Raw genomic sequence first — 12948 nt, 5'->3', positions numbered from 1 at the left:
TTTGGTAGTCGAGTTTTTCTGTATAGATAAAACCTCTACATACCTGATGCCTGTTGTAGTCGAGTGTTCCTGTATAGATAAAACTTCTACATACATGAGGACTATGGTAGTCGAGTGTCCCTGTATAGATAAAACTTGTGCATTCCATGTATATATAAAACTTGTACATTCATGTACCTAAGGCCTCTTGTAGTCGAGTTTTCCTGTATCGATAAAATTTGAAAATACCCGAGGCCTTTGTTAGTCGAGTTTCCTTTTATTGATAAGATTTGTACATACCTGAGGCCTTTGGTAGTCGAGTTTCCCTGTATAGATAAGACTTGTACATACCTGAGACCTCTGGTAGTCGAGTTTCCCTGTATAGATAAGACTTGTACATACCTGAGACCTCTGGTAGTCGAGTTTCCCTGTATAGATAAGACTTGTACATACCTGATGACTTTGGTAGTCGAGTTTCCCTGTATAGATAAAACTTGTACATACCTGAGGCCTGTGGTAGTCGAGTTTCCCTGTATAGATAAAACTTGTACATACCTGAGGCCTCTGGTAGTCGAGTGTCCCTGTATAGATAAAACTTGTACATACCTGAGGCTTTTGGTAGTCGAGTTTCCCTGTATAGATAAAACTTGTACATAGCTGAGGCCTCTGGTAGTCGAGTTTCCCTTAGTATAAAAGCGGTGATACGAAGGATACATTTTTAAAATTTGCTTGTTATTTTTACTAACCAGGAAGTTTAAAACTTATATTTTAAGTGACAGTTATCATCTTTAACACAGCGTGTTTATCCATAAAATTGGCGGCTCGTTTGAGATTTATCTTATATTTCAAATTGATATACTTAATGACCTAGAAATATTATTAAAACTAAACTGGTAATCCATTGAGGATTTATAGAGATTCAACAGTGTTCGCAACAAAACACTGTTCAATCTTAATATTTACATAAATTAGGCTAGTTTTATATGTGAAATTTAAAACGGCGTTGGTTGCTAAGTTGGGTAACTACGGTAGTCAGGATGGTCGTAGACAGAGTTTCGATTGTTGAATGATATAGCTGCAATTTTATTTGAAATATGACACTTACACTTTTCAATTAAAATATGTTTTTATTTATTTTTTTGCAAATTTGAAAATTGGATCATATATCATTAATATTCATAAAAAGAATGAAAATAAATGAGGCGGAACAACTATGATTTTAGCATTCGCAGAATAGCGATACGGTCCTAAGTGGAACGAGCCACAATATTTGATTGTCAACCGAGGAAAGTTACAGTGATATATGGCGACACAATGGGACACGTTTTTTTGTTCACATCGATCACATGATTTGATGACCGTCTGATTTGCCGATTCCATGGATTAGTATGGTACAATATTTTGTTTTATATTAATTCATCTTTCTTATCGTTCGTCATTTTCCATCCACAGCTCTTGTTCACTGTCACATAAGTATTGTAAAGTCACTTCCGGTGCGTTAAGGTCACGTGGTATCATCAGTATTAACATACAATGGCTGCTGTCCCGAGGGTCGGGACGGTAGGTCTGTGTTGATAACTGTTTCATTTCGTCGATGAACGTTAGGGTTAGATATAACATTGACATATATTGGTACTGGAATGTCATGTTTCGATTTGTGTTTGGTAGCACCACGATCAGTGACGGCTGAAGAACCACCATCGATGTAGGAATAGTCTGCAGAAGATAGAGTTGAAGACAGTCCGGAGGGTTCATTTCCTGCAGTTGTGGACAAATTGTTTGTTTCGTTACGTTTTACTTTTCCTTTTCCTTTCGGCAATGCTTTAGCTTTACTCTTAGCACCATCTGTAGATATAGTATAGATATGTTTATTGCCAACAGTGACCAGTAAAATTGTCAGAATACAAAACGTACTAAATACTATAGAACCGCAATTAGTTAAAAAAAAACTCACAAAAGACAGATTCATAAATAACCACTAATTAATAATAAAAAGTGTGTTAGAAACGCAATAAATAGCTTGTGAATTTGTCATTGATACGTGAAAAAGGAAATGGAACAGAAATTAATCCTAGTTAATTTATCTTTTGTGAATGTAAAAGTAAGATTTTTTACATGTAAAACATGACAAAGTATGAAATATGACTAATAATTACCTTTTGAAGGTGGGGAGGAAGCAGTCTTTTCAGACAGGTCAACTGAATGATTCTGTTTGCGTGATCGAAACGACAACTTACGTCCAGAACATCTAATGGAAAAAAAGAAGATATTTTTACACAGGTGCGTTGCATCAAAATAATTGATTTAAAATCAAGACGGGAAAAGTAGCAACATGTGTTACAGGGACTTTTTCAACTCGCTTACCAGTCAAATTGCTCTGCATGCGACTAAATTATTTATGATATAGGAATCCTTAAATGTCCTTCCGGCTGGCTATGTCCGTGTTGACATTTCCACGCAGTCTCGCTTTTAAAGGGTTGGGCGAATTCATTTTTTTGCACTGTGCTTAATTTACACGGGACTTTCCCATAATTTCAATGGTCTAAACGGTACACCGTAAGCAGATAATGACTGTAGTTTTGATATGTAAGGACTTTGGTACGGGTACAGTTGTATATTTTACAGTTATATGACTGTGAATATACTTCTAAACTATGTGCCTTATTTTCCACCGTTCCACCCGAGACGAAATTTAAAAGGACTATATTTCAGAAATGTGGCATTGAAATATTGTAACGCTGTCCTATCCTTTCGTTTAATAATCATCTTTCATAATCCAAAATCGTTAAGTCGCTACTGCTATTGACACAAACACTTCTTTTTAATAATTGCCTAAACTAAACTGTCTAAATGAACACACTGTGAAAAAAATTATAAGGATAAATTGGGAGGTTATCGCGCACAATTCTGTTTTAAGGAAATACAATGAAAGGCGCCTGTGAGTTTACTGACTGTTTAATCTTTTCACTAACTCCAGAAGCAATAGAACCCATTGGCTACCTGGTATTACTGCATACTTCCAACCTCTCACAAAGGAAAAGTGTGGCCAATAAATCACTTGAGTCCACACATATTCCCTTTCATGGCAAATCAGGATTACATGACCACGAAAGGGGTGAATCTACCCCTTTCATGGCCAATCAGGATTATTACATGACCATGAAAGGGGCCTGATATGTGTGCAGTCAACCATGGTAACAAACCTGTAAGAGAGGGGAGATGATTATTACCCACCTTGTCCTAATGATTAGGTCAATGAATATACCGACTAACCAATGCTGACATGACTCAAAAAAGACATTGTAATAAGAAAATCATATGTATTTAAATAAACATAAAAAATATGCTTCAAATAATCAATGTTTCAATTAATTTATTAATGATTATCATATGATAGCTGAATATCAACTTCAAAGCATTGCAAGGAAAAAGGTTTAACTCATCATGCAGGAACCTTCACACAACAAATGACACTTTGTAATTACATGTATATAGATGGAATTGATTTTAAATACAATTTACTTACATTTAATGTTTCCAACAATTTCTCTTTTTCTCATCCAATAGTTGAATTGAGCTTGATAATAATCCATTATATTGTTTCATACAGTTCATGTGTCCTAAGTATTTTGGTGTGAAATTTCGCATAATCAAAGTTTTTTATCTCGACACATTGAAAAAGCAATGCGCTCCTTACGGTGGATAATGACAAACTGATGTATTAACATTGAGCAAAGAACCCTTAGTACCGAGAAGTACTCACAAGCATAATAGGTAGAGGTAAATCAAACAGAGAACAATGGCAGAGTCACGGGTATAGGGATGAAAGAATGAACCGTTTTCAATCAATCTGTGTTTTTGTTCGAGGTTAAGAAGCATGCATTAAGTCAGTTATTGCATGATTTCTCGTCACTCGGGACTTATTACTCGCTTTGCTCGGGTGTAATAAATCCCTTATTACTCGAAAGCCATGCAATAATGTTTACAAGTAGTTGAACATATTTACAAATGGTATATAATTAGACTATAAGAGACCCCACATATCCCAGTAACAGTGCAATGATAACCAGACTAGTTTTCACAGAGATTAGGGTACCAGTACTTTATTTGTACAGTGACGTTTTCCGAGACCAATTGGAGTTGGCTGATTCCACCTGATATATATCCCACCCTCCCAACCTTCCGTATAATTTCTCTCATATTAAACATGTGTTGCATGACAATGGTATAGCTAATTTACACACATGTTATACGGCCAACGGGCGAACCAGTCGTCCCACTCCCTTAATGACGCTAAGTACGAGCAATGATTACCACTTATACATGTATATACTTAATACGTCCGGAATATTAAGTCTTTACTTACCTGCACACGAACCAAGTGATCAATAGAATAATGAGCACAATTGCAAGCGTGGCTAGAAAACCTATAGAAAGAGGTACCAAAGGATCGTCAAACAGGTCCGAGCGGTCCGCAGCCTCACCTGAAACAATGGAATAGGAGGTGTGGTATATTCCGTTACAAATAATATCAAAAACACCCAGTTAATAAAACAATGAAGTTAATAACATGATCTATCTAGCCACAGTGAGCGATGTCATAGTACAGGTGTAAAATTGAGGGAAATAACAAACTCTCTGTCTTGGTTTTTTTGTAGCTGATCGCACCAGCATATGGTATAAAGACCCTATAAACAGATTAATAAAAACTATTGTATAAACTATAGACTCCTTGATCGTATAATCTATATATCAAAACTACTCTACAACCAGAATAAATAATTATAGATAATTCACACATGTACCATTCAATTAATAAGAGTATCTGAATCAATTCATTTTCAATATATACTATAGATAAAACACCTACCTTGACAATGGGTCAAGGGTCTAATGGAAATACGTAGTAATCTAAATAATCACATCCGTCTGGTCGTAAGTCAAATACCATTTTACCTCCCCCCGCCAAAACCGGACAAAGACAATCACAATGAAAAATCCTAAAGTGAATAGTCGGGCAAAAGAAGGATAGAGGCGGTAAAATATATTTTCCATCAAAATCGCTCTGCACGCGCAGAAATTAATCTATATTATATAAATCCTAAACCGTCCACCGGACTGGCTATGCCAGTGTTGACCATTCTACGCGGAGTCGCTTACAATGAGTGAAAGAGTACTTTTTAGAACTGTGCTAAATATATACGGGGCTTTTCAATAATTTCAATGGTTAAAACTGGACAACGTAAACGGAACGTGACCAGCGGTTTTATATGGACGTTTGGAAGGCCAGTGAACGCAATATGACTGGTTTTCTCTGCCCGACCATCGCGTAAATTCCACCTGATATGTCTATAAACGAAACAAAATATGGTTCTTGACCTTATTTATTAGATATTAAATGGGCAATATTCAGAAAAATCTTGATAATTTGGCCTTGTAGTCTTTTTTTTTTTCTCGCACATATCTGTTTTTTTTCGCGTTATCAATTTTGATTGAGAAAACAATTTTGCTGAAATTTACCTTTATTGACCGTCAGCTGGGTTGTTTCACTACTCGTAGTCCCTATAGGGTTGGTTACACTACATCTGTATGTCCCACTGTCGGACGTGTCGGCGTCTGTAATGACAAGGGGAGGTAACTCGGGAGTGCCTCCACTATACCTGTCGTTGACACCTATTGACACTGGCTGATACAAGTTACCGACAAGTTTCTCCCAGGTCACGCTGGTCTGAAATGGATCTGCGGAGACGTCACATACAAGGGTGATAGAACCCCCGGCTGTCGTTATATAGGATGTCTGGATAGTAGACACAGCGGGTAAAACTAAAAAAAAAATAGTGGTTCGGTAATTGAAAAGTTGTTATAAGGAGTTGTCTATTTTTCTTGGAAACTATTATCAGGTTCTTCATGTTGAAATTAAAGTTAAAACCTTACTCACTTCCGAAAATTTTAAGCTGAGTTGTTCCACTGACTGTAACCCCGACATCATTTGTAACTTTACACCTGTATTTCCCGCTGTCAGTCGTAAGAGTCCGGCCGATAAAGAAGGATGGTACGTTTCTGGTTCCTCCGCTATATCTAATGTTGGTGGCGATAGAAACATACTGATACACATTGTCAACAAGCTTCTCCCATGTAACGTCTGTCTGGAAGGGGTTAGATGTTATGATACAAGCGAGAGTTATGGGTAGACCTGAAGTTGTGGAGTAGTATGGCTCGGGAATATTCACCATTGGAACATCTACAAATGTAAAAGAAAATGATGCAAGTATGACCATATTATAACATTTCTATTTCTTACGTGCTTCCCTAGAGGTTGTGTCTGATTGCAATGGTAGAAACATTTGTCCATTGTTTTATGGTGCTGTCCCATCAAAGATACCAAACTATCACTAACATATCGCTGTGTTCCAGAACACGCATGCAAACACACTGCACCCTCACTGTATGGTAACGGGATCCGGCCCCGGTTGTTTGGTATCTACTTCCGGAAATATCGTACCCAAACAAATGAGAAGGGTACGTGCTAAATCGCTTTAAAAACTCGATATTATTTCATTTTTTTATTGAAACCTATCAAAAATTAAAACAGTGGAAGCTTAACATTTTAATATGTCCAACCATTGTATGTGAAAATGAGAATAAAGTCTCTTAGTTTGTATTCAAACATGTAACCTGGATGGTATTTCCATGCAAAACTGAGAAGAATGTGCGAGAATGTTAACATATCTCAAGATATCGGATGCATTTCTTTCATGTAAGATGTTGAATGAAGAATTAGGATAGAACAAAAACTATCTATCACTTCAAATTTATCGTAAATACGTCCTGTGTGCCATAATCGATGATGTTTAGTGAGCATGTTATGACTATAGTGTACGTGTTTGGTACGTACAAAAATCCGGTTTGGTATTCATTAGTATACGGTTTGGTATAACAACCTGGTTAAAAATTTAAATTACAAATAAAAACATAGGATAACTTAAGGACAGTATTATCATTTCGCGCAGTCAAATTAACATATTACACAGCAAGAGCCGATACATAATTACCATCATAGAAAACAATTAAATTTATATACATGTAAGTTTGTGATCCTGTGTTTGGTAGCTGTTCTGTATATACATTATGTAGCTTCGTCATATCAAAGTACATATCGGGGAAAGCCGGGAAAAATACCACACCCTATAACTAGAATGCAACAATTAATTATTAAGCATTGTAAAAACAAGTCAGGTCTTAGACACTTGTATACTTCCATACTCATGCGTAATGTTTACTCATGATATTTTTTATGGTTATTATCTTATTTTATTCACCCACAGGGGAGGAGACACATTATCTTTGTGTTCTATTTACAGATACGCATTTTATTACATATAAAAATAATATTGATGTCCTTTTATTTTTAAACCAATTTATTAACTAACATTAAAATCTCTCTCGTGATGTAATCTACAGGGCGAAACGAACGATGCTTATTCAAGTGTTCATTTTTATGAAATAGCTTATATCCAATTCTCCATAATTTACTAGCTGTGGTGTAATTTCAGTTGTTCGACTGCCCTACATCTATTTAAACAGCATTCCTATTGAAAAGAACAAGGACGTATATGAAATCCTTGGAAAGACGTATCATCAGGAATCCCTTAAGGATCCGTGTTGGGCCCACTTCTGTCCGTAATATTCGTGAACGATCTACCGGAAATGTATATTTATCTGCTGATAATGCTAAAATATTAAAAATTATAAAATCGTACGAAAGTAGTCAGGTCAAAAAAAAAAAAAAATTCTTTTGTGCCCTTTGTTGCTCGTTCGTTACATTGATCGTGTGTTCGTTCCTTCAGTAAATCGGATTTTATTATCCCCTGCGGAACGCGTTTTCTGTGTATATATCAGACAAGTGCCCTAGTTGTGCCTTTTGCTACTGCAAACCTTTCATTTGGGGTTTTTTGTAGTCTTGGAAACTAGTCGAAAATACCAAATTACTGTTTATTTTTGTCACCAGCTGGGTTTTTTTTTCTTCAGTTTTACAATACACGCATTAATAACTCTTACTTTGAGCTTGATATCTCGGTTTTTATACCAACTGTGAAGCGCGGGGATTATGCCACGTTTTATTTGCGGCTCCCCGTTTGTGATTCAAATTTAACTAGGTTGTTATACAAAACCGTATACTAATGGATATACCAAACCGGAATTTTGTGCGTACCAAACACGTACACTCTAGTCATAACATGCTCACTAAACATCATCGATTATGGCACAAATGATGTATTTACGATAAATTTGAAGTAGTAGATAGTTTTTGTTCTATCCTAATTCTTCATTCAACATCTCATCTTAAAGAAATGCATCCGATATCTTGAGATATGTACATTTTCTCACGCATTTTCTCAGTTTTGCACGGAAATATCATCCAGGTTACATGTTTGAATACAAATAAGGAGGCTTTATTCTCATTTTCACATACAATGGTTGGACATATTAAAATGTTAAGCTTTCAATGTTCTAATTTTTGATAGGTTTCAATAAACAAATGATATACTATCGAGTTTTTTAAGCGATTTAGCAAGTACCCCTCTCTTTTGTTTGGGTACGATTTTTCCGGAAGTAGATACCAAACAACCGGGGCCGGATCCCGTTACCATACAGTGACCCTGGAGAGGCTCGAAGACTCAGTTCGGAGTTCTGTCCCCTGGCCGAGACATATATAAGCCTATAAAAGTGGCAGTTTCTGGTCCTGCTTAGCGCTCAGCCTTAAGGGACTAGAAAGACTGGTTTAACTATTGTCAGTATAATCTGACCAGGTGAGCTGTGTTGTTTGAAATCGTAGGTGGTATGCTTCTACTGTTTGTGATGTGTGGGTGTCTGTATGTATTGGGAGACTGCGGTATGCTGGTGTTGTGTGTGTGGATGTCTATGTATTAGAAGACTGTGGTATGTTGGTGTTGTGTATGTGAATGTCTGTATGTATTGGGACGTGTACGCTGCGCTAAATTGGTGTTGTGTGTGTGATTGTCTGTATGTATTGGGAGGCTGTAGTATATTGGTGTTGTGTGTGACTATCTTTAAGAATTGCAGGCTGTGATATGTTGGTTTTGTGTGTGTGAAGGTCTGTATGTATTGGGAGGCTGTAGTATATTGGTGTTGTGTGTGTGAATGTCTGTATGTATTGGGAGGCTGCGGTAATTGGTGTTGTGTGTGTGAATATCTGTACGTATTGCAGACTGCGGTATGTTGGTGTTGTGTGTGTGAATGTCTATATGTATTGGGAGGCTGTAGTATATTGGTGTTGTGTGTGACTATCTTTACCTATTGCAGGCTGCGGTATGTTGGTTTTGTGTGTGTGAAGGTCTGTATGTATTGGGAGGCTGTAGTATATTGGTGTTGTGTGTGTGAATGTCTGTATGTTTTGGGAGGCTGCGGTAATTGGTGTTGTGTGTGTGAATATCAGTACATATTGCACTCTGCGGTATGTTGGTGTTGTGTGTGTGTGAATGTCTATATGTATTGGGAGGCTGTAGTATATTGGTGTTGTGTGTGTGAATGTCTGTATGTTTTGGGAGGCTGCGGTAATTGGTGTTGTGTGTGTGAATATCTGTACGTATTGCAGGCTGCGGTATGTTGGTGTTGTGTGTGTGTGAATGTCTATATGTATTGGGAGGCTGTAGTATATTGGTGTTGTGTGTGTGAATGTCTGTATGTTTTGGGAGGCTGTGGTATATTGGTGTTGTGTGTGTGAATGTCTGTATATATTGGGAGGCTGTGGTATGTTTGTGTTGTGTGTGTGTGAATGTCTATATGTATTGGGTGGCCGCAGTATATTGGTGTTGTGTGTGTGTGAATGTCTGTATGTTTTGGGAGGCTGTAGTATATTGGTGTTGTGTGTGTAAATGTCTGTATATATTGGGAGGCTGTAGTATATTGATGTTGTGTGTGTGAATGTCTATATGTATTGGAAGGCTGTAGTATATCGGTGTTTTGTGTGTGAATGTCTGTATATATTGGGTGGCTGTAGTATAATGGTGCTGTGTGTGTAAATGTCTGTATATATTGGGTGGCTGTAGTATATTGGTGTTGGTGTGTGTGAATGTCTGTATATATTGGGTGGCTGTAGTATATTGGTGTTTTGTCCCTTTGCAATGGTTGATATAATATCATTTTTCTAGTACTATCTCACCGACACAAACCACAAAAGACAATAAACAAGGATATTTTCGAAATCGGAACTCACCGTTACACGATGCCAGTGGGATATTGATGACAACCATTAAAATAAAGGAGAGCACATGTTGACCGTTTATTTGTTGCATCATACGTTTTCTACAATGGTCACCAGTATCTTGTAGGTTGGTCATTTCAACTTCAAGTTTAAGGCTGTAATACAAGCAATTTGTTACTATATATACTATATATGCTGTCCGTTTCTTGAAATAAAAAAGAATGTTGAAACATTACTCGTTAAATATGAAACCTTAGATAGTAATTGTTACGTGAAAGTCAGTATTAAATGAGTGCATTAGACCATGAAGTATGTTTGTGGGACTTTATATAGTGTTAATATACAATGTACTAATGTTCGTAAACGCCAAAATTAGTCGGTGTTGATATCGCCGTACTCTTGCTTATTCGGGTGAAAAGTACTACTGATATCCGCGATACTCCCGTATTGTTGTCAATGTCGTTATATTAACTTCATCGCAAAACTGAAGGCTTTGTGTGGCCACATATGACACGACAGTTTGTCATTCAATGAGCACCGAAATAATTGAGTAAAGATACATTGTTGTTGACCGTGTGGCTTTGAAGGTTAGCATCATTGTCTCTGCAATTTGCAAAGAAGGTGTGTGCAGTTTTGCCATTGGTTAGTGATAAAATCTCCTGAAATATCGAGGGTGTATTGCGGAGTTTTCTATTGGGATATGATTCAGTACATTTAAATAATACAGAAAACGGAGTTTTGCTCGTAACAACATACTCAAATTCTGATACTTTGTTTATTGTGTACATCTCGTGTGATTTTGATTTTGTATTAATTGATACATACAGAAATCGCCGTTGTGGCCTATTCTTATGATATATCTATAATTCTTTAGGACTGAACAATGTAAAATCACCATATCAATTCTTGAATAATATTAGTGAGAATCAAAGCTGCAAAAATCACCTACCTTACATGTTCTTGTAAACAATGACGTTCATTGGTACTTATCATGGTCAGTATCAACCCTGAGTTAGCCGTCGTGAATCCTCAACTCACCTTTACTTTAATACTGTCTGATTGACCTAATATCCAGTCCAGGTCGTAACAATAGACTTCATCCTCCATATAACTTCCAATGGATACATTCAAAAGCCAAATGCTTGATTTCTTAGGTTACATATAGATGTACAAATCATGTTTACCACAAACTTATATGCAATGCAGTTTTTGAATTATACTGAGCTGACAGGTACAGCCAGTCGAGGCCTGTACTCTGAAGGGACCATTGCTGTTGTATTTTCGCATTTATGATCGGGAGGTACAAATATAACATATAAGAAGATTTAGGTCATAGACATCGTGTATGTGTTTAAGGCGTGACGACTGACATCGCTCTCGGGTTACTGGTACATACCCCACTTCATTGTGTCACAAGCATACAAATACTACATAAATATAGGAAAACTACACTTGTTACTAAAACCCGAAAGTATGCATTATATGTTTAGGATCAAGTGTTTTCCAACACCCTCTATTATTTGATACACACTTTATCTTTAGACCACACTTTTTTTACGAAAAAAAAAACCAAAATTGATTGGTGTAAACTGTATCTCATGACATTAAATAATTTAGATATTAACTTCTATCAGAAGATGGGAGAAAATAACCCCTTGAAGGTCCTAGAGTGACTGGAAGTGGACGCTGTTGTCTGATATTATGCAGTACGGATATGACGGGTATGATGATCTCACTGACTGCAGTCCCAGAGATTTAACAACGTTGATGGAAAACTTTTACATGAGGTAGATAGTTCACTCCTGTTGATGTATGTGCGTATCTTGGATTAACAAATGTGATAAGTGTAATTAAAAACAACATATTGATGACTTTTTTTACTTTGTTCGGTATAATGAAATAATGTGTCGGGATACATCTGAAATGTCTCTCTTGAAAGAATAACTCGTTCTCGAGACACATCTATGTGTAAACTTAACCATTGTAATGATCACTTGTTTCATTCGTATATAAAAACAATACTTATGCCATATCGGTATCAATGAGAAATTTTGAATACGGTATTGGTTTACATTCATAGAATTGGCATCTTAGTTTTAGGTCACGTGACCGTAGACATGGTGGCCTATTGCGATAGTCTTTTGTCGTCGTGCGTCGTCTGATTATATTTCCTTGTGATCGCGATGTTGAGTAAATACACCAAGTTATACACAAAGCTTAATGAAACTTTATGTATAGACTAACATTGGAAAGATCTCAAACGAGTTCAAAATCAGCTTGATTCGAACGTAAATACGGAGTTATTGCCATTTGCAATGATAATCATTGTTGGACCTTGTGTGTTTGCCCTTTGTAATAATAATTAATGAACTTTGTGAACATGATAACTTAAGTAAATATAAACCGAGCTTAATGAAATTTTGTATTTAGACTAACATTAGAAATATCTTGAACAAGTTCGAAAAACTTAAAATTATTATCAGACCTTTTGAATACAATAACTTGAATAAATGTGCTCTCAGATTCATGAAAATTTGTATTTAGGCAAGATATCGAACCAGTTCAATTATTGAGGCTTAATGAAACTTTGCATGTAAACCTATTACATGTATGTTCCTATTTCGTGAACAAAAGGCATCAGTTTGCTAGTAAATTACATAACTAATTTGTATGAAAGATCAGGTGACCGTTAAAGCCTAATGGGCATATTGTTTTTTAATATTATCATATAAAACGCATGAATA

At 36.4% G+C, this 12948-nt stretch overlaps 1 protein-coding gene across 1 annotated transcript; it reads right to left on the bottom strand.

Moving 5' to 3' along the window:
• Nucleotides 1-1145: 1145 nt before the first annotated feature.
• On the bottom strand, nt 1146-11459 carry LOC138310326 (B-cell receptor CD22-like). Its single transcript, XM_069251497.1, has 7 exons — nt 11243-11459; nt 10217-10359; nt 5918-6220; nt 5500-5802; nt 4346-4463; nt 2136-2227; nt 1146-1824 (listed from the first exon to the last, which is right to left on the bottom strand). The coding sequence occupies exons 2-7, from the start codon at nt 10338-10340 to the stop codon at nt 1484-1486; spliced, it is 1281 nt and encodes a 426-aa protein (XP_069107598.1). The 5' UTR covers nt 10341-10359; nt 11243-11459; the 3' UTR covers nt 1146-1483.
• Nucleotides 11460-12948: the final 1489 nt, after the last annotated feature.

This window comes from Argopecten irradians, chromosome 16, assembly GCF_041381155.1.
Source record: "Argopecten irradians isolate NY chromosome 16, Ai_NY, whole genome shotgun sequence".
Taxonomy (NCBI): Eukaryota; Metazoa; Mollusca; class Bivalvia; order Pectinida; family Pectinidae; genus Argopecten; species Argopecten irradians.
This window is presented reverse-complemented; position numbering and strand designations above follow the sequence as displayed.

Coding starts and splice junctions, on each gene's coding strand:
- LOC138310326 (XM_069251497.1), bottom strand. CDS start 10,340: ATGACCAACCTACAAGATACTGGTGACCATTGTAGAAAACGTATGATG. Junction 4,464..5,499: donor CCAGCTGACGGTCAATAAAG/GTAAATTTCAGC, acceptor CCATTGTTTCAG/GTGAGGCTGCGGACCGCTCG. Junction 2,228..4,345: donor ATCACTTGGTTCGTGTGCAG/GTAAGTAAAGAC, acceptor TTTTTCCATTAG/ATGTTCTGGACGTAAGTTGT.